Genomic DNA, 27883 nt, shown 5'->3' with positions numbered 1-27883 from the left:
GTGCATATAATAGTTTTAGGCATTTTTTTTTGTATTTTAGTTAGAATTGGAGATGCACACAAGGGCTGGAAGTAGAAGTGCTTGTGCTGTGGAGACTGATGCTGATTCTTTTAGGTATGGTTTGGCTTTCTCTAGCATTCCAAGTTTTTGATGTGTTTCTGCTACTACACAGTCAATGGGGTGGCTGAATTTCAAGTTCTGTTTAATGACTACTCCAAGAGGTTTGATATGGGAAACAACTTCTATGGGAACAGTGTTTAGAGAGTACATACTGACTGTAGAGTTGCACATTTGGCTGTTTTTAGAGTTGAGTAAGAAAAGTTTAGTTTTTTACCATTTAGTCATAGCTATAGGTTCATAGGTTTATACTAGGCTATCTGCCCTAAGGCATTTATAAGCCTAGCCCAAATTTTTGTGGCTTACGCCACCCCTTATATGAAAAAATACTGTGCCCATTAGTTTGTTGTGCCTCTGTCCAGCAGTGACACAGAGATGATTCCCGGGGTAAACCTACGATCTCCCATCCACAGGTCTAGATTTCTCTTGAACAGAGTCAGCGAGGTGCTCTGCCTCACATGGACCGGGATTTTATTCCACAGCATAGGGAGTCTCTGAGTGATAAATCTATCCCTCCAGCACGTCCTATTTATATCCGTGCTAAGGTTTAAGTCGCTTGCTCTAGTGGTTTTGGTGGATTTGGATTTTTTGAGGTGGAGCATGTCCATTAATTCCGGGTTGGACATGGCCTTATATGTCAGGCACATGTCACCTCTGAGCAGACGGTATGCGACTGAATAGAGCTGGAGTTTCTTCAATCTGGCAGCATATGACAGATTTTGGAGTCCCTTTATCCTTTTGGTGAGGAACTTTTGGGGTCTCTCCAATTGCTGCAGATGTCGGGTGAGATACATCCCGAATGGGGCATTGTACTCGATCATTGGTCTGATAAGTGAAGAGTACAGGGAACAATGACCACACTAGATCTGGATGTGAATCCCTTCATGATCAGGTGGGCAATGTAGAAGGTCTTTCTAACCACTTTAGCAATGTGAGTGTCAAAAGAAAGGCCACTGTCAACCTGGGTCCCCAGGTCCCTGATAACCTCTTCTGTGCTTAGTGGATTGCCACCTATATGGTAGCTTGGGGTTACCTTGTTTTTCCCGAAGGGTATGACTATACATTTTTGGCGTTTAACTTCAGGCCATGGCTCTGGCACCAGCTATCTGTTTCCGTGAGTCCCTTCTGAAGGATATCCGTGTCCAATGCACTTTCCACTATGGCCCAGTTTGCAGTCGTCTGCAAACTTTGTCAGCCAAAGTCCTCCCATGTTGGCCTGTACTTCTGAGAAGTAGATGCCAAACAATAGGGGCCAAGGACCGAGCCCTGTGGGACACCACTTGTGACCGGCTTGGAGTCTGACACAGCGCCAGCAACTCTAACCCTGTGGGTTCTGTCCTTAAGCCAGTTTGCAACCCATCTTGTGACATATGGGTTTACATTTAAGCTGGTAAGTTTTTCTACAATACCCGAGTGGGGTATTGTGTCGAAAGCCTTTGCAAGGTCAAGGTAGGCTGTATGGACTGCCTTTCCCTCATCAATGGCCTTGGTGACTGTTTCGAAGAAGTCGACCAAGTTCAAAAGGCATGATCTTCCCTTGACAAAGCCAAACTGGGTCGGGTCCAATGTCTGCAAGTCCCCTATATCTTTGTTTATGAGCTCCATTATGATCCTCTCCATAGCTTTGCAGACTAGACTTGTTAAGCTTATGGGGTGGTAATTATCAGGGTCCACAGAGGTGCCGCCTTTGTGGAGTGGGACCACAGTTGCCGTACGCCACTCCTTGGGCACGTATCCTGTGGTAAGGCTGAGATTAAACAGCTGCCTTATGTGCGGGTTTAATTCCTCATTTAGCTCGTGTAGCACACAGCCGGGGACACCATCCGGTCCCATTGATGCTGTGTTTTTAGCTTTAGAGAGAGCAGCTTTCACCTGCGCATTTGAGATGTCCGGGAGGCTACACTCGGCTGGGATAGTTATCTCTCCTTTGGGGGGGAGAGGGGGGTGAAGTTTGCACTGAACCTGTCTGCCAGTATGTTGGCAATGTCTGTGGGTTCAGTGATTTTTGTATCATTTTGGACTAATTCTGAGCATATCTGGGAGTTTCCACCCAGGTTCCTAACATAGCTGAAAAAGGCCTTATGATTGTCCTTTGAATCCATGGCAATTTTCTCTCAAAATTGGCCTTAGTTGATTTTATGAGTGCTCGTATTTTTTACTAATAATGATCAGGGGTGACTTCCCTTTTATGGATTTTGTTCTATCATGTAATAGCTTTCTCCTCTTATTGTAAAGTTTGTTAATGGCTGGGGTCCACCAGACTGGACGTTTGCCCTTTGTGGAAAGAGTCTTGGTTTTATTTGGGATTGCCTGATCCATGCAGTCCTGGAGGTGTTCATAGAAGGCATTTGTAAGGGCTTCCGCAGCTTGGGTTGTGGTTTCCTCTGGCTCAGGGGCCTTGAAGGATACCACACCAGTCTTGAGTAGTGTGAAGTTTGCTTTAGAGAAGTTCTTCACTATGGTCTTTTTTGATTGATTCATTTATTACTTTATCTGCTGTGTAAAAGTAGTTTTGGGTAATTATTTGGAGTTCTTGTAAACTGTTGCTGACACTATCAGTGCAGAATTATTTGCATACTCTGCAGCAGTAGTATTATAGCAATAACCCACGCCTGGGTGTGGGTAATGCTGGATTTACCCACAAAGCCAACCGTGGGTAAATACAGCATTACCCATACCCAGGCGTGGGTTATTGCTATTATACCATGACATTATTTAAGAAAAGAAACTATTACTTTTCTTAAATAATGGCATAGTATAATGCCTGTTTACTGCCTTTCCGCAGATGTCTGGCATCCGCGGCAGTTCTGATGTACTGCGTGCCTGCGCAGTACATCAGAGCTGTGGGCAAAAGCAACGGAGAAAGCAAGATCTCCGTTGCTTTTTTTTACTGTTTTCGCTATGTTAAATGGGTTTAACATAGTGAGACAGTTTTAAAATAAGCAACGGAGATGTCCGTTGCTTATTTTAAAACTGTCTCGCTATGTTAAACACATTTAACATAGCGAAACAGTAAAAAAAGCAACGGAGATCTTGCTTTCTCCGTTGCTTTTTTTTAAAACCTGTCTCGCTATGTTAAATGGGTTTAGCATAGCGAGACAGCTTTAAAATAAGCAACGGAGATCTCCATTGCTTATTTTAAAGCTGTCTCGCTATGTTAAACCCATTTAACATAGTGAGACAGTGTTTTAAAAGTCGAGTTATACTAATGGAAAAAAGTCCGGGCGACCGGACCTTTTTCCATTAGTATAACTCGATTTACAATGTGCACACTGGCCAATCAGCGTGCACGTTTTGGGGGGGTCATGGTATAATTGTAGTTATTGTATCTTCTTCTTCTTTCGGCTGTTCCCGTTGGGGGTTGCCGCAGCAGATCAGCTGTTTCCATTTCTTCCTGTCCTTTGCATTTTGCTCTGCCACGCCAACTACCTGCATGTCCTCTCTCACCATATCCAAAAAAACTTATCTTAGGCCTTCCTCTTTTTCTGTTACCTGGCAGCTTCATCCTTAGCATCTTTTTCCAAATATACTCTGCATCCCTCCTCAGCACATGTCCAAACCAACATAATCCTGCCTATCTGGCTTTGTCTCCAAACCTTCCAACCTGGGCTGACCCTCTAATATACTTATTCCTAATCCTGTCCATACTCATCACACCCAGTGCAAATCTTAATATCTTTAACTCTGCCATGTCCAGCTCTGACTCCTGCCTTTTTGTCAATGCCACTGTCTCCAACCCATATAACATAGCTGGTCTCTCTACCCTCTTGTAGACCTTCCCTTTCACTCTTACTGGTACTCGCCTGTCACAAATCACTCATATCATTAATGAATGCACTGAACAATTAATCTCTGTAGTACTCCAACTTTGAAGGTTTAGTGGGTGAGAATGTATCATCAGCCAACAGTTCAAGAATGATTGCTGACTTAGATAACTTTAAAATTGGTTTAGAGTATCTGTACTTGTATCTAATTCAGCCAGTCTGTCAAGCAGGTGTGTAAGTGTGTGGGAAACAGTATTAAAATCCATGGATGAGTCTAACAAAGTGGAAATAAAAGCTAAGCCGTGATTTCATATGATTTGTTTAATTTAGGGAAGTGAAGATGATGATGATGAGAATGATGAGCACTGCAGTCGCAGTATTGTGATTTGCATGATATCCACATGGGATGGGAGAAATGATGCTACTTTTCATCAGGTAGCCAGGGATTTGTTTGTGTAGACATTTCTCTAGGATTTTCGAGATAAGTGATAGAATGGCTATTGGCTGGTAGTTAACCGATCAATTGCTATACTGCCTTTATGAAGTGGGATAGCATATGACTGATTCCAGACTACGGGCACATGCTCTTCTTTAAAGAAGATATTTTCAAGTATTGCCTATACTGCTGCAATAGGTAAGTATTCTATAGGTACACTATCAGCTGCTGGACAGGTCAGTTTTAATTTATGTAACATTTTTTTCTATTTGAGCAATACTGAGTAGTTATAATTGAAATATCTCTTTGTTGTATTTTTTTATCAATCAATTCAGTCAGCTGCTGTTTGTTTATTACAAACAAAGCTGCCTGTATAAAATGAAGTTCAACCTTGCAGACTTTATTAAAGCTAGTCTCCTGTGGTTTGGGATTAGGTTGATTTGACTGACAGGCTGTATTAAATTATTGATGCACTTCCATTTTTTTTATTTTGCTTTTAAGTAGACTGTGGGTTAAAAAAGTATTTATACTTTATTGTTTTGTATCACCTGTTCTTTTTCAGTTCTAAGAATCTGATACTTTTGTTTGATTGTGACTGGTCCTTTCTCTACCGTTTCCCAGCCTTGTCACGAAAAGTCATCAGTTGTCTGGTTTCAGATGTTAAAAAGGGTGCAGGCCTATTTCTTAGCATCTTATTTCTGTGATGGGGTTACAGCATTTAGAATGCTTAAAATGTACTGTTAAAGTTGTTTACAGCTTCATCAAGGTTTTATTTGGATTACAGTTACATTTGATGTTTTAACATTTGGTTGTTTTTGATTGTTATGTACTGACAGAATGCATTTCTGATATCTAAGTTTCTGACCAAACTATACAGAGATGATGATCACAGCCTGTACCAGGTAATTTTCCAGATTGAATGATGCTTTTAGGTGATGTAATTATTATCTAGTCTAGTATATTTTGCTTGCCTAATGATTTGCTTATTCGGGTAATCTGAGAATTTGACTTAGACAGACCACTGAGCTTAATTTATACATGATGTTTCTTTTAATGGGATAAATTGATGCTGTCCAAATTATATTAATATCTCCTACTATTCACACGTCATGTTTTAGATTTAAGGGGATAGGCCTAGAGAGGCTTCTAAAGTGTTGACATTTAATGTGGTATTTACTGAAATGTGCATTGCTATTGTGTAGTGTACTTTAAGTCTGCTTAGTTTAAGCCTGAGTTAATTGTATTACCGACTTCTCAAAGAATTGTATGGGCAGTACATTTAAGTGTAAGCTGGCTAGAATAAAGGACAGATATTCTTCATGCTCTTTTCAACAGCAGGTCTATCCTGATGAGACTGTAGCCTGCTACTAGCACTTCTTCATAGCTTTAGTTTTTTAACCAAGTTTCTACGATACTATAAATCAGGTTAGAATTTTTAAAATACCTTTATCAAATTTTCACTCAAGACACAGGAACACATACATAAATAGAAAAGAAAACAAAGCATATTAACATTTTTTCATTTATACAGTATAAAACACGTTTGCTTTCTTTCTAACAAGTGTCATTCTGTCCAACTTTACATAAATTGCTCAATTCCAATCTTCCTTTAAACACCCTCCCCTTATCAATCTGCATGTATTGTTCCCACAAATTCCATTTTCTATATAGCTTGCACCTTCCCTTTTCTAAAGATCCCACTTTCACTTCTTCTTCTTACTGATTTACAATATTCAGTACTTCAAATAAAGATGGTTTAAATTTTGATTTCCATTTTCTAGGAGCTGCATTTCTTGGCAGAAAACACAACTAAATGTAATAAGACCTTCCTATGCCAAGGCAGTTCAAATCATATGTTTTAGATCAAAAGAATCATTTCTTTAGCTACAGACATCTGCTCCCTCAGTATTTCGGACATAATATTCTGTACAGAATTTTTTTAATTTGCCAACTCATTGACTCTCAAAAACACGTTCCTGGTTACTTATTTCTTCCTCATCACACCTCCAACATTTGCTATCCATCTCAGGAAAACATTTGTGAAGTCTGCTTGAGGTATACCAATATATATATATATATATATATATATATGTGTGTGTGTGTGTGTGTGTGTGTGTGTGTGTGTGTGTATATATATATATATATATACATATATATATATATATATATATATATATATATATATATATATATATATATATATATATAGAGAGAGAGAGAGAGACACACACACACACACACACACACACTCTGTGGAACAGCCAAGTCTGTGCACTTGTACAAGTGCTTGTACAGGTCTTTAGTGTAAGTATTGGTATAGTTCTCACTTCCAGCTGGGAGTAGGGCCTGGAAAGCATTTATACCTTCCTCTAGGAGGGTGTAGTTTGCCTTGGTGAAGTTTTTTAGTCTGACTTCACCTTTTGTGAGTTCTGGTGTTAGTGCCAGTTCAAAGGCAACTGATTTGTGATCAGATTTAACTAATGAGAGTCCGGCAGTTGCTGTGGTGCATCTGTTTGTAATGTTAGTGAGGACCAGATCTAGTATGTTTGTTCCTCTTGTTAGGGTTTGAACAATTTCTTCCAGGGCATTTGAGTTAAAGTCAAGGAACTTTTGCAATAGTGAGTTACGGCTAGAGTAGGTTTCACAGTTGATGGTGGGATAATTGAAATCCCCCATGACCACAGTATTTGGCAATATTTGGATTGACTCCAGTTTGGTCAATTAAGACTCATGTGCATCCTGATCCATGGAGGGGGATCTATAACTAGCTATGACTTGCAAGGGGATCTTACTTACAGTAGTCTGAACTTGGAGTAACTTTATGGAGTTGTCTTGTCTAACTAGGCAGGATGTGAATTCTTATGTAATATAGATAGAAACATTGTCTCCTTTGGTTCTCACATGTTCGTTTTGAGGTCTGAAGGTGTGGAAGGCATTGTAGCCTTGCAAGGCTGGGGTACTCTCTGAGGTTTTAAGCAGGTTTCTGGAGGTTTTAAGGAGAAAGTGGGATTTAGTGCCCAGATCCTTATGGAGAATAAACAAAACAAGAACTGCCAAGACTCTAATGGAGAGAAGCATAAATTTAACAAGCACAAACAAAACACCCGAGTCTTGGCAAATTTATGCTTCTCTCTATCCGAGTCTTGGCGGTTCTTGTTTTGTTTGTGCCTGTTAATTTTGTGGACCTGTACAGACTCTTTTCCTTTGCTAGCTGTTGTTTTCACCAATCCTTATGGAGAATAATAATAACTGTACAGAATATTGCATTCATAAAGTTATAGAAAGTATTCTAAGAGCTAAGCCAGCACAGGAATTGAGATGGGACAATATGCCAATTGGGATGACTGCAAATAGGGGTAAAGGAAATAGGCAAGAGAGGTCTGGAATATACTGGAGAAAATAGCAAAGGAACCAAGGAATTGGAATGAATAACTAGAGAGGGTGCGGTAATAGAGGATGAGACCAAGAAGTTTGAAATGCAGGCTAGAAACTACCTTCCCTCCCATGGACTAAGATCACGATATAAATAGATGGGAATGGGGCTGGGGTGTCTAATGTGAAAGACCTGCTCTCTGGTAGAGTTTTAGTCAAATCTAGAGCAGAAGCTGCTGTTAAAAAAGGGGAAATTAGTAGGGCTTATAAAACAGTGCATGATAAATGTAAGAATCAATCACAGGAGGTTAGAAAAGATTGGGAAGAGAGACTAGAAAAGTGATTTACAAGGGACAAATGGGAGGACATACAGATGTCTCCCTAGTATGGAATAAAGTCTAGAATATTTAAGATTTTTGCTTGGAAGTGTTTTTGTGTGTGTGTGATGAATTCACATCTCTTTTGGGACACATTTGTCAGTATGGATATAGAAGAGGCAAAACATTAGGCTCCTTCTTCTCCCATTTCAAAAGAGTGAGTTCTGGGGGTACGGTATGCCACCAACTGACCATGATGGGGGATAGGCTTTGGGGAACATACAGTTGTGGACAATGTTCCTCATGTCCATATATTTTTACATCCAAACAGTGTTCTAGCAGAAACACAAACCGTTTATATGACACAAAATTCTTTGGGAACTGTAACAGTGATTGGGTTGTGTATCTTGCGACATGTACATGCGCTGCTTTCTGTATCGGACAGACATCACGATCTCTTAGAATGCGAATGTCCAAACATCGCAGTGACATGCGTATAAAAAGGGACACCAGTGCTTTATACAGGCATTGTCTACACCACAATTCTGCCAGATTTCAGTTTACGATCATTGACAAGGTCCATGGTGACCGATCCAATAAACAGGGATGGCATTCTATTCTTAATAAGAAAGAGAAGTATTGGATCATCAAACTGGGTGCTCTGTTTTTGCCTGGTTTGAATGATCATTTATAAATTCATAATGTATTATTATTACTCTTTGTACTAATTATGTTTAATGTATATTGCTCTTTTCATATATTTTTTATATTTTTTCACACAGGAAACCATCTGAATGAAGGGAAGAATTTTGATTGGAGGGTTTACCTTATAAATATGTATGGTGAACTTCCTATGTGACTAATATTTTCTCCCACTGATGAAAGCCTTAGGGCTGAAACCGGTCCGAGATTTATTTATCTAAATAAATCTTACGTTTTATTTTGTGCTATTTTTACACACTGATGTTTGGTGCTGACTGTTCAAAAGGAACCTGGACGAGTGGATGGGGCTCTGTAAATTCATACCAGGAATAGTGCCCACAACCTTCCTGGACATGGGCAGTCTTTATTAAATACAGTCCTGGGTACTGACTAGAATATCTATGGAACTACATTGGGATGAAATGGCTAGACTTGAAATGACCTCTGGGTCAATAGCCTAGTATCCTCCTATGACCCTATTAATGACAACAGCAGCTATTTTTTCCACAAGAAAATGATAAGGCCCTTAAAGGGAACAGAGGTAATAATGAAAAGGCTGAAAACAAGTGACAAGGGCTATGCCACTGTCATTAAGAAGGAAGGAAGGAGCTAATGAATACTACATTTTTTTAAGTAGAGGTAGAAGAAACAGAAAAGAATTAGGAAAGAAATCTGACTAAAACTGATAACAGCTATTTGGAGATTAGCAAAATCAAATCTTATCCGGAGCACTGTAGTGCAATGCAAACTGCATGAGGAGCAAATGACAACTGAGGCAAAGTGGGGGAAAGATGCATGATGGGACCAGAGAAAACAAACATCTGATGACACAGATGGTGTCCCGGGCTGCGTCCTACATGAACTCCAAGAAGAGCTAAACCCAAACATAAAACTACTATTCAATCTTAGCCTTACTACAGGATATGTACCCAAAGAGTGGCGTACAGCAACAGTGGTCCCTCTCCACAAAGGTGGTGCCTCAACGGATCCTGGAAACTATCGCCCCATAAGCCTGACTAGTTTAGTCTGCAAAGCTATGGAAAGGATCATCATGGACCTCATAAATAAAGATATTGGGGACCTACAGACACTGGATCCTACCCAGTTCGGCTTTGTTAAGGGCAGATCCTGCCTCTTAAACCTGGTTGATTTCTTTGAAACAGTCACCAAAGCCATTGACGAGGGGAAGGTGGTCCACACAGCCTACCTGGACCTCGTAAAAGCCTTCGATACAATACTTCACTCGGGCATTATAGATAAGCTCACCAGCTTAAATATAAACCCCTATGTCACTAGATGGGTTGCAAACTGGCTCAAGGACAGAACCCACATGGTTAGAATTGCTGGAGCCATGTCAGACTCCAAACCAGTTACAAGTGGCGTCCCACAAGGCTCAGTCCTGGGACCTCTCTTGTTCTGTATATATTTCTCGGAGGTACAGGCCAACACGGAAGGACTGTGGCTGACTAAGTTCGCAGATGACTGCAAACTGGGCGCCATAATCGACTCTCCAGTCGACACAAGCATCCTCCAAAAGGGCCTCATAGAAACAGACAACTGGTGCCAGAGCCATGGCCTCAAGCTAAACGCCAAAAAGTGTATAATCATCCCCTTTGGCAAAAACAAAGTGCCCACAAATTACCACATAGGTGGTAATCCATTAAGTACAGAAGAAGTCATTAGGGACCTGGGGACCCAAGTTGATAGCAATCTCTCATTTGACAACCACGTGGCCAAAGTGGTTAGAAAAACATTTTATATAGCCCACCTAATCATGACGGGATTCACATCTAGATCAGGGGAGGCCATCGTGCCTCTTTACTCATCCCTCATCAGGCCCATAATTGAGTACAATGCCCCTTTTGGGATGTACCTTACCAGACACCTGCAGCAACTGGAAAGACCCCAAAAGTACCTCACCAAGAGGATCAAAGGGCTCAAACAGATGCCATATGCTGCCCGGTTAAAGAAACTCCAGCTCTACTCAGTGGCATACCGCCTGCTCAGAGGCGATCTGTGCCTGACGTATAAAGCCATGTCCAACCCAGAATTAATGGACATGCTGCACCTCAGAAAATCCAAATCCCATTGAGCTACGTGCTCGAGAGACTTGAACCTCAGCACTGAAATAAATAGGACATGCTGGAGGGTCAGATTCATAACCCAGAGGCTCCCTTCACTCTGGAATAAAATCCCAGTCCAGGTTAGGCAGAGTCCCTCATTGACTCTCTTCAAGAGGAATCTCGATGAGTGGATGGGAGATCGTAGGTTTACCCCGGGTATCACTTCTGTGTCACTGTTAGACAGAGGCACAGTATACTAACCTCGAAAAAGGGCATAGCAAAATTAATTTAAAATGGGTGGCGAAAGCCAAACACACTCTGGCTAGGCTTATAAATACCCTAGGGCAGATAGCCTAGTATGAACCTATGAACTTTTAACCAACAAAAAAGAAAGAAGCTTTTACCTGTTAGGTCCACATCTAAATCTAGAATCAAAGGACAGATTAAGAGCCAACTACAGGTTTGACAATGATACTACTTTTGTGACACTTATCAGGACCTGTGATGTTAGGTGCTGCTACAATCTCTAGGCATGCCCATCAGTCTTTAAGTCACTAAGGGTTTCCTGACTTCTGAACACACTTGCCAAAAAGCTGCTGTCTGTCCTTAAGGGCATATACAGTCTAACAACTGAACAAAATCAATGACCTTATCACAACAGTGGAAGGAATTTTTTGTTCCTCTAAGCCAAGGGAATGCAAGGCTACAAAGCAAAACTGCTTGCTACTCCATGATATGGAGTGAAGCTTATGTATTTGTCTATAAGAATTCTGATCTCTGAGAATATCACTGGCAGCAGCAAACATATAATCTGTCGTCATGACTGGCTATAAGGGCAGAAGTATTTTTTTTCTCCACTGGTCACAGCAGTCCTACATGTTAAAAACAATTTGTTTTTGTATCTAAAAAGGTCAAACGAAGGCATATCTCATTAAATGGAGTCATGATACCAATCAAATTTTAATAGTTCTACAGTGTAACACCATTTAAAATCACAAGTGGTTTACACACAGTCCCTCATAGAGATTTAGAAAAGCTTGAAGAATAATCTGTCTTTAGCCAAGTGCGTCTACCACTGTGTCATAGCATTTGTCAACTAAGCAAACAATATGAGTAAAACAAACAGAAACAACATATTTTCTCTATCAAACACTTGCTTTGAAGAGGTCAATGCAATTTTTCACTGAAGATGTGTTACATAAAAGTTGCTTAATTGAATGGCCTAATTTAAAAAAATAAGCCAGAGAGCTTTTTTGAAATGGCAGACAAGCATGTACTTACTTTTTACTTGTCATCCTTAATGTAACTCCAGAGCAATCTTTATGCTGATCTAAATAAAGCCATAAGAAATTTGTGAAACACTCGTTAATTTGGTAGTTGCTTATTTTAATTTTTCAAACAAAACCATATACAGTGCATAAATACCGAAAACTGTTTTTTTTTTTTGTAAAGATCATAATGTATTAAGAAACAAACCACAATTCCCAATAAAATTTCATAACAGAAACCACTAAAGTGGTATGTATGTTTAGGACCATTTTTACTGCATACACACAATTGCAGTTAAAATTATTCACACACACACACACACACACACACACGCATTAATTTCACTGCAGCACAATTGGCATGTGATGGGTTCATAGGTTCATACTAGGCTATCTGCCCGAGGGCATTTACAAGCCTAGCCCATAGTTTTGTGGCTTACGCCACCCCTTTAGTATGGGAAACTATACCCATTATTTTGCTGTGCCTCTGTCGAGCAGTGACACTGAGGTAATCCCTGGGGTATATCTGCGATCTCCCATCCATTGGTCAAGATTTCTCTTGAACAAGGCCAGCGAGGTGCTCTGCCTCACATATACCGGGATTTTATTCCACAGCATAGGGAGTCTTTGGGTGATGAATCTATCCCTCCAGCACGTCCTATTAATAGCCGTGTCGAGGTTTAAGTCTCCCGCCCTTGTGGCTCTGACGGATCTAGATTATTTGAGGTGAAGCATATTCATCAAATCTGGGTTTGACATGGCCTTGTATGTTAGGCAAAGGTCACCTCTGAGCAAGCGGTGGCGACTGAATAGAGCTGGAGTTCTTTCAGTCGGGCAGCATAGGACAGATGTTTGAGACCCTTTATCCTTTTGGTGAGGAACTTTTGTGGCCTCTCCAGCTGCTGCAAGTGTCGGGTCAGATACATTCCGAATGGGGCATTGTACTCAATCATTGGTCTGATGAGTGATGAGTATAGGAGACTATGACCTCCCTTGATCTAGATGAGAATCCCTTCATGATAAGGTGGGCAATGTAGAAGGTCCTCCTAACTACTTTAGCTACATGGGTGTTGAATGACAGACTACTATCAACCTGGGTCCCCAGGTCCCTGATAACTTCTTCTGTGCTCAGTGGATTGCCACCTATTTGGTAGCTAGGGGTAACCTTGTTTTCCCGAAGGGTATGACTATGCATTTTTTGGCATTTAACTTTAGGCCATGGCTCTGGCACCAGTTATCCGTTTCTGTGAGACCCTTCTGAAGGATATCTGTGTCAGATGTGTTTTCTACTATGGCGCCCAGTTTGCAGTCATCTGCAAACTTTGTCAGCCATAACCCTCCTGTGTTTGCTTGTACTTGGAAAAGTAGATGCCAAACAAGAGTGGGCCCAGGACTGAGCCCTGTGGTACACCACTTGTGACAGGCTTTGAGTCTGACATGGCGCCAGCAACTCTGACCCTGTGGGTTCTGTCACTCAGCCAGTTTGCAACCCATCTTGTGATGTATGGGTTAACATTTAAGCTGATGAGTTTTTCAATGATACCCGAGTGGGGTATTGTATCGAAGGCCTTCGCCAGATCGAGGTAGGCTGTATGGACTGCCTTTCCCTCATCAATGGCTTTGGTGACTGTTTCGAAAAAGTCAACCAAGTTTAGAAGGCATGATCTGCCTTTGACAAAGCCAAACTGGGATGGATCCAAAGTCTGCAAATTCCCTATGTCTTTATTTATGAGGTCCATTATGATCCTCTCCATGGCTTTGCAGATAAGGCTTGTCAAGCTAATGGGCCGGTAATTTCCAGGGTCGGTGGAGGCACCGCCTTTGTGAAGTGGGACCACAGTTGCAGTGCGCCACTCCCTGGGCACATATCCAGAGGTAAGACTATGATTAAACAGCTGTCCTAGCTGTGGGTTTAATTCCTCGTTGAGTTCGTGGAGCACACAGCCGGGGACACCATCAGGTCCCATGGATGCTGTGTTTTTTGCTTTGGAGAGAGCAGTTTTTGCTTTGGAGAGAGCAGTTCTCACTTGGGCGTTGGAGATGTTTGGGGGGCTGCAATCGCTTGGTATAGATATCTCTCCTTTGGGGGGGAGGGGGGGAATCAGGCCATACTCCCAAAAGGTGCAGTCTCACAGTAGCCTTTAATATTTTCATCATACATCAAACAGTTGCTACCTATTTCCTCCCTGCAGCTGACCATCAGCTGCCACCAACTCCACTCCTGGTTCACCAGGACTGCTGGACCTGCCTTTGCCTCTCCCAAGTTCAACCCAACCCACATCCTGTATTGTGTACACTTACCATAAATGTAGATGTTCGAGTGTATTCACTGTTGCAGTCATTACATTTGGGTAATCTGCTGGCAGGTTGCCCTCAGTCGGCCTGAATTCCAAAGTCTTGGGTCCTGCGTCAGTTGCTGTCGTCTCTTCCATGATGTCAGGTGGTCAGGGGTATAAAAGTCATGCAGCCAATGTCATTTTCTTTAGTTTTTCTTGCCCCCGATGCCAGGTGCTCCCAAAAAGGTAGCAATATTTTATATATATATATATATATATATATATATATATATATATATATATATATATAAATACATGCATCAATATAAACTTTACCTTCATCTACAAGCAAATACACCACATAGGTTGTAGAAGATAGTGAAGGAAAGATAAACTTCAGAATGACAGGGGGATGGCAGGAGGGTAACCTGGACTGCAGCAGTGAACACACTCGACCATAAGTGTACACAACTGTACTATGTTCTTCGTGTTTCACTGTTGCAGTCATTACATTTAGGTAGAATCCCAAAGCTATGGTTGGGAGGCTGGAGCTAAACAGCATTAGGTGCAGCTAAAAGGCCCTGCAGAACTGCAGTGGCAAAGCCTGCCCTGGACTTAGAGTAGAGAGGCAAATGGTAATGCTTTGTAAAGGTGTGAACCGAACTCCAAATAGCAGCCTTTAGAATGCCTTTGGTTGGTACTCCATTCAGAAAGGCTGCTGAAGCAGCTGCAGTTCTGGTGGAATGAGACATAATGCCCTTGGGCACAGGTTTACCATGGTGTAAGTAGCAGAAACGGATGCAGTGGCTTATCCACTTTGAAATTGTCTGCTTTGAAATAGCCTTTCCTTCTGATCCTGCAGCATATGCCACTAGTAACTGCTCAGTTTTTCTTAGAGCTTTGGTCCTGCTCAAGTAGAATCTTAGCTGTCTGTGTACATCCAAGGAATGCAGAATTCTCTCACTTTGTTCTGCAGATTTGGATAAAAAGTTGGCAGATGAATTGTTTGGTTAAGAGCCACACTGGAAACCACCTTAGGCATAAAAGTAGGATTTGTCCTCAGAGACACCCTGTCTGGGTGAAATATGATAAAAGGCTCTACAGCCATGAGGGCCTGTAGCTCTGAAACTCTTCTTGCTGAAGTAATTGCTAGTAGCAGAGCTGTCTTCCATGATAAGAACTTTATGTCAGCGGTAGCAGCTGGTTCAAATGGAGGCAGGGTGAGCTTTTCCAACACATAATTGAGGTCCCATGCAGGTAGTGGTGATCTTCTAGGAGGCCTTACATTTTTGGCTCCTCTAAGATACTGCTTTAGTAAAGGATGAGAAAAGATTGGTGGCTCTGTATTGTAATGAGCCGAAATGGCAGAGGCATGGATTTTAATTGAAGAGAAAAACAGGCCTTTGTCAAGCATCTCAGTTAAGTATTGTAATATCTGAGGAACATTTGGTTCTGCTGTATCAGTTCCTTGTGCTTGAAGCACAGAATCTCTTCCATTTGTCAGCATAAGATTTTCTAGTGCTAGACCTTCTGGCTTCCAAAATGACATCCATCACAGCTTTACTGAGAGGTGTCATTTGTATGATTACATGATTAGCCATGCTGCCAGGTTCACAGCCTGTAGTTGATTGTGCAGGATCTGATTGTTTTGCTGGGACAGTAGTTGTGGTCTTTGAGGCAAGGTCCAAGCTGGGTATTGAGACAAGTTCCTTAGGATTGGGTACCAGTATTGGCGGGGCCAGTCCGGGGCAATTAATATCATCTTTGGCTTCTCTTGTCTGACTTTTAGGAGGACCTTCGGTAGAATAGGCAGAGGAGGAAAGGCGTAAACTGATAGGTTTTTCCAACTGAAGGATAGGGCGTCTACTTTCCATGCTTGTCTGTGATAAGTCCTTGTGCAGAATCTTTTCAATTGATAATTTTGAGGAGAGGCAAATAGATCTATGTCTGAGCTCCCCCATTTCTCTGTTATCATGCTGAAGATTTGTGGATTTAGTTTCCACTCATGAAGATCCATAAGGTTTCTGCTTAAATCATCTGCCAGAGTGTTTTGTTTGCCTGGCAGGAATTGAGCTTAAAGATGTATTTGGTAGGTCAAAGCTGTGTCCCACAGTGCCATGGCTAATCTGCAAAGGGGGTATGAGTGTGTGTGCCCCCTTGCTTGTTTATATACCACATGACTGTGGTGCTGTCCGTCTTTATCACTAGTTGTCCTGGATGAAGTAAGTCCTTAAAGCCTGTTAGGCCATTTTGAACAGCTAGCATCTCTTTCTGGTTGATATGTAGATGCATTTGCTTTGGTGCCCATATGCCCTGAATGCATCTTCCTGTCATGTGGGCCCCCCAGGCATAATCTGATGCGTCGGTTGTTAAGGTTTGGCTGGCAGGGAGTAGAGTGAAGGGCCGTCCCATGTTTTGGTGACAGGCCCTTGCCCACCATAGAAACTCCTGTTGCAGGCAGGGAATGAGAGGAATCATTGTTTCCAGACTGTGTGAATGTTGACTCCATAAACTTTTTAGGTACCATTGAAGTTTCCTCATATGCAGTCTTGCATATGGAATTAGCAGGATGCAGGATGCCATGAAGCCCAGAGCCTGCAGAATTTGTCTTGCAGAAGACTGGGTTTTTGTTGCCATCAGTTTGAAGCAAGTAGTCAGTTGTCTTTTTTTGTCTGGTGTGAGGTAAGCCATCTGGGCAGTTGTATTCAAGCTTGCACCCAGGAATGCTATCTTTTGAGAGGGTACCAGTTGTGATTTACTTTCGTTTATTGTGTACCCTAGGCATGTTAGAAGCCTTTTCACAAATGCCAGGTGTCGAAGAAGATTGTCCTTGTTCTCTGCTTGAATGAGACAGTTATCCAAGTAAGGATATATTTGTATACTTTTTTGTCTGAAAAATGCAATTACTGGTGCCAGGCACTTGGTAAAGACCCCGGGTGCAGTAGATAACCCAAAGGGCAGTGCAGAGAATTGGTAATGCATTAAGCCAGCCTTGAAACTGAGGTATCTTCTGCACAACTGTCTTATTGGGACATGCAGGTATGCCTTTTTTAGGTCTAAAGTCATCAGCCAAGATTTCTTGTCCAGCATGGGCAGAAGCTGCTGCAAAGTCAGCATTTTGAATTTTGGAATGTCCAGGTATGTGTTCAAAATCGATAAATCCAGTACTGGCCACCAGGCCTTGTCCTTTCTGGGCACCAAGAACAGTCTTGAGTAAAAACCCTGTCCTTTTTCCTGTTCTGGTACAGTCTGAATGGCCCCCATATCCATGAGGGACATAACCTGTTTCTGTGCCTCTGCCCATTGTTTTTTTGGCAGATCTGGCCAACCATTTGCCATTGGCAGTGTGTGGAAATGGAATATGTATCCCTGTGATACGATGTTTAGTACCCACTTGTCCTGGATTATTAACTGCCAATTTTGAGCAAAAAGTGCTCATTTTCCCCCTATGGGTGCTGCCAAAAGATAAGTGCTTGGTGTAGGCAGAGGGAAGTCATTGGGATTGCTTTCTGTAGGTTTGTGCTTTATCTCCTCCAGATTTGGAGGTGGATGCGCCCCATTGCTTTGACCTGTATAAGTCTTGCGCCTGGTATCTGGAACCCTTAGGGCATCTGGATCTGCCCCTTTGAGCTCTGTCTGACACAGGAAAGGACCACATTTTTGTAGGCCAGTGTCTACTGAATCTTGGTGGCTGCACTTATAATAAGTCTTTAACAGTTTGCATAGACTTAGCTTTGTCTTCCATTTTCTTTAAAACCTCTTCTGTCTTAATACCAAACAGAGTGTCATGCTGTAAAGGTGAATCTAGCAATTTAGCTTTAACATGATCAGGTAAATTTTGTTCCTTTAACCAGGCATGCCTCCTAATCACAGATCCAGTAATTGCGGCCCTGCAGGAGGCCTCTAAAGAATCAAAACCACACTGCAAAGTATGCTTTCCAACTTGTTCAGCTGCATGCAATAATTCCTGCAATTCTTTATTTTCTGCACATTCTGAAATCAACATCATTTTCTGTTTCAGCAATCCCATAACATGTTGTTGGTACTTAAGCATATGAAATTGACAATTTAAGGCCCTGATTGCCAAGGTTGCAGATGTATAAACCTTTTTTCCCCATCTGTCCAGTGCCCTTGAATCTCTGTCAAAGGGGGTAGGATTTTTTGCTGTTGAGGCCTTAACTCCCTTTGGACCCTGTAAAATAGTTTCAGTATCAGCAGCAGGGTTTCTAAATAAAAATTTATGTGAGTCAGGGACTCTGTAATATCTATCAGGCTTACTGGGAGCCGGAGGTAAGGAGTCAGGGGTCAGGCTTGACTCCAAAAACACATCATTCACAATGTCTAAAATGGGGAATGGCTAAAGGCTTGTGCTGAGGGAGAAGAAGGAAATCCCTGAGCCTCTTTTTTGATTCTGAGAAGTCTTGACTCTCCCAGTGAAAATGCTCCCTCAAAGTATGCAAGGTTTCTCCAAATGAATAATCCTCAGGAGGTGATGCAGATGGAATAGACTCCTCAGCATCAGAATCCTCATAGGGAGGTAAAGATAATTCCTGATCCGAAGAGGAATCAGAAGAAATAGAAACCTGATCTGAAGATTCATAATCAGTGTCTTGCCAAGGCCTCTTATCTGGAGGGGAATGGGTAACCCTGATCAAGGTAATAAGGTCTTCAGCCATTTTGATCATCTGTTTTTTTAGGAATAGAGGCCTGTGCATGTGGCTCAGGCGTCGTCGTTTTAGTTTTAGAAGTTGCTTTTGTCTTTGGTTTTGCAGCTGTCGCCAGTTTGATGTACACATGTTGAGGTCTGAATACACCCCAGAAGCCGGTGCCTGCTCAGCGGCTCCGGACTCATCCGAGGGAGATACATCCATCGGTCCAATACCTTGAGAATCTTGCGGCATGCCGGACTCCACATGGGTGTCGGTAGAGGCCTGTGACTCGAAAGTAGCGGGTATCAGGGGCTGCAAAAGCACCTCACTGAGTACCGGCGAACCGGCGACTGGCTTAGGAGAAGCTTCGTTGTCGGTTTTGGATCTCGACTGCCTTTCTCTGTCCTTTTCTTAGCATTTTTATGTACTCCGGTAGTCGGATTCCTATCCGATGACATTTCTGGGTAGTTAAATCTGTTTCCAAAATACTTTGATGCAAAAATATACTGACGCTTAACAGTGCTTTGGTCAAATCTAGCACAAAACCGACAGCCAGGCATGTTTTGATCAGGGCCTAGGCAAGGAATACAGTATAAATGGAAATCCTTATGAGGTATTTTCTTCCCACAAGTAATACAATTATTAACTTTTCTGACATTGGTAAAAAGCAAGAAAACATTTCCCCAATGGGGCACTTAGCTTTAGTGAAGACTTTGGTTCTGAAACTCAAACTCGAATATTTCAGTAGTCAGCCGACTGGCACTTGCGAAATGCTTCTGCTTCGGGCACCGCGCGGCAAGAAAGACTAAAGAAAATGGCGTCGGCTGCATGTTTTATACCCCTGACGACCTGCCATCATGGAAGAGAAGACAGCAACCGACGCAAGATCCAAGACTTTGGAATTCAGGCTGCCTGAGGGCAACCTGCCAGCAGATTACCCAAATGTAATGACTGCAACAGTGAAACACGAATAACATTGGGGCTGCAGGCGCAACATCATACTGCTGCTGGAGTGTGTATCTTAACTCCTGCCAAACCATGCCAGCCTCAGGAGCTGTACAATCACTGCCTTTGGAAGGCACATATGGAGACAATCTCCTGCCTAAGCGGCACAACTCTTATACAGCAAGATAATCAGCAGGCTCATAATGCTGCTTTACTGCAGTGGGTATAGCTGCAGTCCTCCCTCTAAGGTGAGTGAGACAACATCAGCTACTTGCTCCCATGTTTCTTCCCGTGGTTTGCACCGGTGCCACAATTTGAACATGGGTCATCTGGGGTATGACCTAAAAGAGTTATGGAGTGCAGGACAATCACATACAAGAAACATGTGGATTGCATGTCAGACTGTGACAAGCATAACATACACTGCCATGATGAAGAAACACTGCTTATGTTAAACATTGAGTTGTTGCAATCAAAATTAACTTTGCATGGAGTCAATTATATCTTTCAAATAGTAAAATGCAAAACCACTTTAAGATCAAAATTTATCATGCAAAGTATTGAGAGATCATGGAACAAACCGCCATGACAAGTAAGGGAATATAATTAATCAGAATCCTTCAATAATTCTTTAGATACTTGGCTTGATTTGAATGGCTACTCTATGGCCTTGCAGCCTGCATTATGAAGGTCTTTGACCTTTTTACAGCTTGCCAGAAAAGTACAGTCTTGTACCTACCATAAATGTAGATGTTCGAGTGTATTCACTGCTGCAGTCATCACACTTGGGTTATCCTGCCGTCAGGCGGTCCTGCATTTGGCCAGAGTTCCAAAGTCTTGGTCTGGCGTCGGTTGCTGTCGCTTCTTCCCTGACGTCAGTGCACCAGGGGTATATAAGATGCAACCGACGCCATTTTCTTCAGTTTTTCTTGCCCCAGATGTCAGGTGCCCCCAAATAGGTAGGCAATACATATTGCTAATAAAACACACATAAAAAATAAAAACAATACCTTCAGTTACAAGCAAATAACACCACACAGGTTGTATAGGGTAGAAAGGTATAGATAAGTCACATCTAAGATAGTGGGGATGGAGGGAGGGTAACCTGGACTGCAGCAGTGAATACACTCGAACATCTACATTTATGGTAGGTACAAAACTGTACTATGTTCATCGTGTATCACTGCTGCAGTCATTACACTTGGGTTGAATCTCAAAGCCGAGGTTGGGTGGCTGGGTCTATAAAGGATTCGGGGTGGCTATGAGGCCCTGCAGCACTGCAGTGGCAAAGCCAGCTCTGGATTTCGAGTAAAGAGGCAAGTGGTAATGCTTGGTAAAGGTGTGCACTGAACTCCAAGTTACAGCTTCCAAAATATCCTTGGTAGGTACTCCTCTAAGGTAGGCAGTTGAAGTGGCTGTTGCCCTGGTGGAATGTGGTTTACTGTTGCTAGGTACAGTTTTTCCATGCTGTGTGTAGCAGAAACGGATAGTGTCCTATCCACTTTGAAATGGTCTGCTTTGAAATAGCCTTTCCCTGTGATCCTGCAGCATATGCTACAAACAATTGCTCAGTTTTCCTGAAAGCTTTTGTTTTGTCCAAGTAGAAGCGTAACTGCCTGTGTATGTCCAATGAGTGCAGAAGTCTCTCCCCTTTATTCTGGGGATTTGAATAAAATGTTGGCAAGTGAATAGTTTGGTTAAGAGCCAGACTGGATACCACCTTTGGCATAAATGTAGGGTTTGTTCTTATAGAAACCCTGTCCTGATGAAAAATGATGAAAGGTTCCACTGCCATTAGTGCCTGCAACTCTGAGACTCTTCGTGCTAAGGATATTGCCAGAAGGAGAGTAGTTTTCTATTACACATATTTTAATTCTGCTGTATTGGCTGGCTCAAAAGGAGGTAAAGTTAGTTTTTCCAAGACAAAGTTGAGGTCCCAAGTTGGTGTAGGTGCTCTCCAGGGTGGTCTTATGTTTTTAGCCCCTCTGAGGTACTGTTTTAATAATGGATGAGAGAAAATAGGAGGATCCGTGCTGTAATGAGCTGAAATGGCAGAGGCGTGGATCTTAATTGATGAAAAGGATAGGCCTTTGTCCAGCATCTCAGTTAAGTATTGTAATATCTGAGGATTATTTGGAACAAGAGGGTCAAAGCTTTGAGCCTGGTTCCAGACGCAGAATCTCTTCCACTTTTCTGAGTAGGATTTTCTGATTCTGGGCTTCCTGGCCTCCAAAATGGCATCCATAACAGCTTTAGAGAGAGGTGTTGGCTGCTCGGCTAAATAATCTGCCATGCAGCCAGGTTTAAGGTTTTGAGCTGGCTGTGCAGGATCTGATTGTTTTGTTGAGTCAGAAGATGAGGAATTTGAGGTAAAATCCATGCTGGGCCTTGAGCCAAGTTCTTTAAGATTGGGTACCAGTGCTGGCATGGCCAGTCTGGGGCAATCAGGATCATTTTTGGCCTTTCTTGTCTGGCTTTTAGGAGTACCTTTGAAAGGAGAGGCAGTGGTGGGAAGGCATAAACTTTTAGGGTTTTCCAGCTGAACGAGAGAGCATCCACTTTCCATGCTTGTGTGGGGTAAGTCCTTGTGCAGAATTTCTGTAGTTGGCAGTTCAGAGGGGAGGCAAAAACATCAAGCTTGGGCACCCCCATTTTTGTGTTATCATGCTGAATACTTGTGGATTTAATTTCCACTCGTGAGGATCCATGATGTTTCTGCTTAAGTCATCTGCCAGAGTATTTTTCTTTCCTGGCAGGAATTGTGCTTGCAGATGGACTTGATAGGTCAGTGCTGTGTTCCACAAAGTCATGGTTTGTCTGCAGCGGGGATAGGAATGAGTGCCACCTTGCTTGTTTATGTACCACATAACTGTGGTGTTGTCCGTCTTTAGTAATAGTTGTCCTGGATGCAGAAGGTCCTTGAGAGCTGTTAGGGCATTTTGTACAGCTAGCATCTGTTTTTGATTGATGTGAAGATGCATTTGGTCTGCGGCCCACTTGCCCTGAATACATTTTCCTGCCATGTGTGCTCTCCAGGTGTAATCCGAAGCATCTGTTGTTAGTGTCTGCCTGGCTGTGGGTAAAGTGAAAGGCTGTCCCTTGTTGTGATGACATGCCTGGGCCCACCATCGAAACTCCTGTTGCAGGCAGGGAATAAGTGGTATTACTGTTTCCAAACTGTGACAGTGTTGAGTCCAAACACTTTTTAGGTACCATTGTAATTTCCTATGCAGTCTGGCATATGGTACTAGTAGTATGCAGGATGCCATGAACCCCAAGGCCTGCAGACTTTTTCTTGCAGGGAGTTGGGTTTTTGTTGCCATCAATTGAAAGTACTGAGTCAGTTGTCTTTGTTTGTCTGGCGTGAGATAAGCCATCTGGGCTGTTGTATTTAAGCTGGCACCCAGGAATATTATCTCTTGTGAGGGCACTAGTTTTGACTTCTTTTCATTTACTGTGTACCCTAGACAAATGAGCAATCTTTTTACAAACGCCAGATGCTTTAGAAGAATGTTCTTGCTCTCTGCTTGAATAAGACAGCCAACCAAGTAGGGATATATTTGAATTCCTTTTTGTCTGCAAAATCCAATTACTGGTGCCAGGCATTTTGTGAAGACTCTGGGCGCAGTAGATAAGCCAAAGGGCAGTGCAGAGAATTGGTAATGCATTGTGCCAGCTATGAATCTGAGGTATCTTCTGCAATTTTGTCTGATTGGGACATGCAGGTATGCCTCTTTGAGGTCCAAAGTAACAAGCCAAGCCTTCTTGCCCAGCATGGGAAGAAGTTGCTGTAGTGTCAACATTTTGAATTTCAGAACATCCAGGTAAGTATTTAGAGTAGACAGGTCCAGTATGGGTCTCCAGGCTTTGTCCTTTCTGGGGACCAAGAAAAGTCTTGAGTAAAATCCTTGTCCTTTGTTCCTGTTGTGGCACTTTTTGAATAGCTCTCATGTCCATGAGGGCTGTAATTTGTTTTTGTGCCTCTGCCCATTGATTTTGTGGCAGGTCTGGCATTCCTTTTGGCCTTGGTAGAGTGTGAAAGTGGAACCTGTAACCTTGAGACACAATACCCAGAACCCATTTGTCTTGGGTGATTATATGCCAATTTTGTGAAAAAAGAGCTAGTTTTCCCCCTAAGGGAGCTTCCAAAAGGTAAGTGCTTGGCATGTGAAGGGGGAAGTCATTGGGACTGTTTCCTATAAGGTTGTGACTTGTCTTCTCCTCCTTTTGGGGTAGAAGCGCCCCACTGTCGTGGTCTGTAAGAGCCTTCGGGCTGAGATCTGCCTCTTGGGCATCTGTATCTGCCTCTTTGTGGTCTGTCTGACACTGGAAAGGACCAATTTTTAGAAAGCCAATTTCTGCTAAATCGAGGTGGCTGTACCTGTAAGAAATCCTTCACTGTTTGCATAGATTTTGCCTTATCCTCCATTTTCTTTAATACCTCTTCTGCCTTAACACCAAACAAGATATCATGCTGTGAAGGAGCGTCCAATAATTTTGCCTTAACATGATCAGGTAAACCTTATTCTTTTAACCAAGCATGTCTTCGAATCACAGATCCTGTAACTGCGGATCTACAAGAAGCCTCTAAAGAATCAAAACCACATTGCAGAGTATGTTTTCACACTTGTTCAGCTGCATGCAATAAATCCTGCATTTCCTTATTGTCAGGACCTTCTGAGCTTGTAAGCATTTTCTGTTTTAACCGAGACATTAAATATTGTTGGTATTTAAGCATGTGGAACTGGCAATTTAAAGCCCTTACTGCTAAAGTTGCAGAAGTGTAAACTTTCTTCCCCCATCTATCTATTGCTCTAGAATCCCTGTCAGAGGGAACTGGATTTTTAGCAGTGGCAGCCTTTACCCCTTTGGGACCCTGGGAAATAGTTTCTGGGTCAGCAGCAGGGTTTTTATAAAGAAATTTATGAGAGTCAGGGACTCTACAGTACCTATCTGGCTTGACTGGTGCTGGGGGCAAATAATCAGGGGTTAAACTGGATTCAGAGAACACATCATCCACAATATCTAACACAGGCGGAATAGCAAGGGGCCTGTGCTGAGGCAATAAAAGAAAATCTCTGAGCCTTTTCTTGGATTCTGAATAATCCTGGCTCTCCCAATGGAAATGCTCCCTCATGGTATGTAAAGTTTCCCCAAAAGAGTAATCCTCAGGAGGAGAGGCTGAAGGGATAGATTCTTCAGCATCAGAGTCCTCATAGGGGGGTAAAGAGTATCCCTGGTCTGAAGAGGAATCAGAAGAAATGGAAACCTGGTCAGAGGAATCATAGTCTGTATCCTGCCTAGGCCTTTTATCAGGAGGCGGATGGGAACCCAGGATCAGAGTAATTAGGTCTTCGGCCATTTTGAGCATCTGTTTTTTTAGGCATGGAGGCCTTTCCAGGTGAATACTGTACTTGTTTCTTTGTCTTTAATGGAGTTTTAGACTTGGTTGTTGTTTTGATGGTAAGCTGTGAAGGTCTGAAAACACCCTCAAAAGCTGATGCCTACTCAGAGGCTCCAGACCCATCTGAGGGATTAATTTCCATAGGCCCAATACCTTGAGTTTCCAGAAGCCTAGGAATCTCCATGTGGGAGTCAGAGGTGGCCTGTGGCTCTGAGGTAGCGGGTGTCAGGGGCTGCAAATGCACCTCACTGAGAACCTGCGAACTGGCGACTGGCCTAGAAGAGGCTTCATCATCAGTTTTGGACCTCAGATGCCTGTCCTTATCTTGGTCTTTGCGTTTTTTGTGTATTCCGGTCGTCGGTTGTTCCGACGGCATGGTGTAATTGAACCTTCGGCCAAAATAATGGCGAGCAAAATCAAACCGACGTTTAATAGTGCGCTTGCTAAATCTAGCACAAAACCGACCGCTAGTGACGTCGTGGTCTGGGCTTATGCATGGAGTACAGTAAAAATGAAAATCCTTATGAGGTATTTGCTTCCCACAAGAAATGCAATTATTAACTTTTACTGACATCGGTCTGAGGCACGAAAAAGTTTCCCCAACGGGGTACTTAGCTTTATTGAAGACTTCGGTTCTGAAATTCAAATTTGAAAATCTCAGGAGTCGGCCGATCGGCACTTCCGAACTGCTTTTGCTTTGGGCACCGCGCGGCAAGAAAGACTGAAGAAAATGGAGTCACCTGCATCTTATATACCCCTGGCACACTGACGTCAGGGAAGAAGTGACAGCAACTGACGCCGGACCAAGACTATGGAACTCTGGCTGACTGCGGGACCGCCTGATGGCAGGATAACCCAAGTATAATGACTGCAGCAGTGAAACACAATGAACATCTATGATACTACAAGGCCTTTTACCCTTATGTGCTATGGGGGCATTTCTTGTCCAGGTCTTGAACCATGAGTCCTATGGTAAGATAAGCTGGGATACTCAATCTGTGCCAAAAGACAATGCTAAACCTAGTGAGAGGGGGATACCGTGACAGAGGAGTGCTCATCCCAAACTAACTCTTACCCTAAAGTTAGGCAGTTCTCTGGAGCAGTCTTTAGATCAGGCTGGTCAGTGGAACACTGTGACCAATCAGACAGGGGCTTTGCAGTGCCTAAACTTACAAAGGCATATCTCAGGTTGGGAGATGATAGTCGACCACCTCCACATCCTTCACCATCCACAGAAGAGAGGGCCTTGCAAAGGGCTTGCCTCTCAAAAATCTAACAACAAGCTCAATTCAGTCTTACTTTTTTATTTCAAGGAAATATAAACTGCATGCTTAATGTTCAAATCTAACAAAATATTAAGTCCCCTATAAGCTGAGAAGACAAATGCAAGAACACATAAATCTTATATAGCAATAGTGTCTGCCTTTCATTCCTTCCAAAATGGAATGGTTACCTTCTGCATATCCAACTGGTGTTAGATTGGGATGAAAATAAAAGTACAAATGGCAAGATTCACTGTTATCAGATAACTCCCACACAGGAATTTATTTTCTCAGTTCATTGCTGTCGGAATATAGAATGAAACAAATTGCAAACCCCTGCACACCACTGATGAGGGTTTGGGAGAATAAACCAAAGCACATGGATAACATTTAAATAGAAGGAGTGACAGCCACAAAGAAACAAGTAAAGAACCAGGCAGGGTTAGTTGGTGACATGCTATGATCATTTGCTATTACATACATCTGGACCAGAGTGCCCGTACTTATTGATTAAAATGCTGATGTTTGACTGTAATGAAAAGAGAAAAGGATTATAGCCAACTTGCTGCTTCTACATACACTGCAACTGCCTCTCTCACACAAAATCCCCATCAATTACAAACACTTTACTGAAATATCATACCTTAGATATCTGACCATGTTAAAAACAGTCAAAGCAAAGTATTCCACCTGACTTCACAAAAATGCACACTACTTTTACAAAGTTAGAATAATAATGGCTTAACGAGAAAAAATTACAACAATGATAGTCATCTTCATCAACAGACAAACTCAGTGAAATTTATCCTTTGAGTTTACTGCTGTGAGAAAAGAATGTCACACACTACAACTACCCCACACACATACGCATATATTTTAATTTTTTATTTCAAGAATCAAGGGAGGATAAAAATACTACGAAGTAATAGTGAATAAAGGATCAAAATCTGACAGTTACCACCTTTATATGTTTAGAAATTTGCCAGAATATTGGGCTTTACATCAGCATACTTTTATGAAAGCTACTAAGTATGAAATTCAAATGTCTACAATCATTATTTAGAGATGGCAATTCTCATTGACTTACCAGAAAAATCACACACTTTACAAGGAACAGACCAGAATATGGTGCAAAAAATCAGATACATTCTGTAAAACCAGGGATGGCTGACAGCATCTATGTCCCTATATATATATATATATATATATATATATATATATATATATATAGATATAGATATATATATATAGATATAGATAGATATATACATACATATATAGATATAGATATATACATACATATATAGA

General features: G+C 42.1%; 1 protein-coding gene across 1 annotated transcript in view; it reads right to left on the bottom strand.

Annotated features, from left to right (window-relative positions):
* PAM (peptidylglycine alpha-amidating monooxygenase) overlaps positions 1-27883 on the bottom strand; it is a 2584515-nt gene that overhangs the window by 1074974 nt on the left and 1481658 nt on the right. Inside the window, exon 11 of the mRNA XM_044063879.1 lies at positions 12053-12101. Coding sequence (XP_043919814.1) covers positions 12053-12101 — 49 coding nt within the window. The remainder of the gene's footprint in view (positions 1-12052; positions 12102-27883) is intronic.

This window comes from Protopterus annectens, chromosome 2.part2, assembly GCF_019279795.1.
Source record: "Protopterus annectens isolate FY-2018-M chromosome 2.part2, PAN1.0, whole genome shotgun sequence".
Classification (NCBI taxonomy): domain Eukaryota; kingdom Metazoa; phylum Chordata; order Ceratodontiformes; family Protopteridae; genus Protopterus; species Protopterus annectens.
This window is presented reverse-complemented; position numbering and strand designations above follow the sequence as displayed.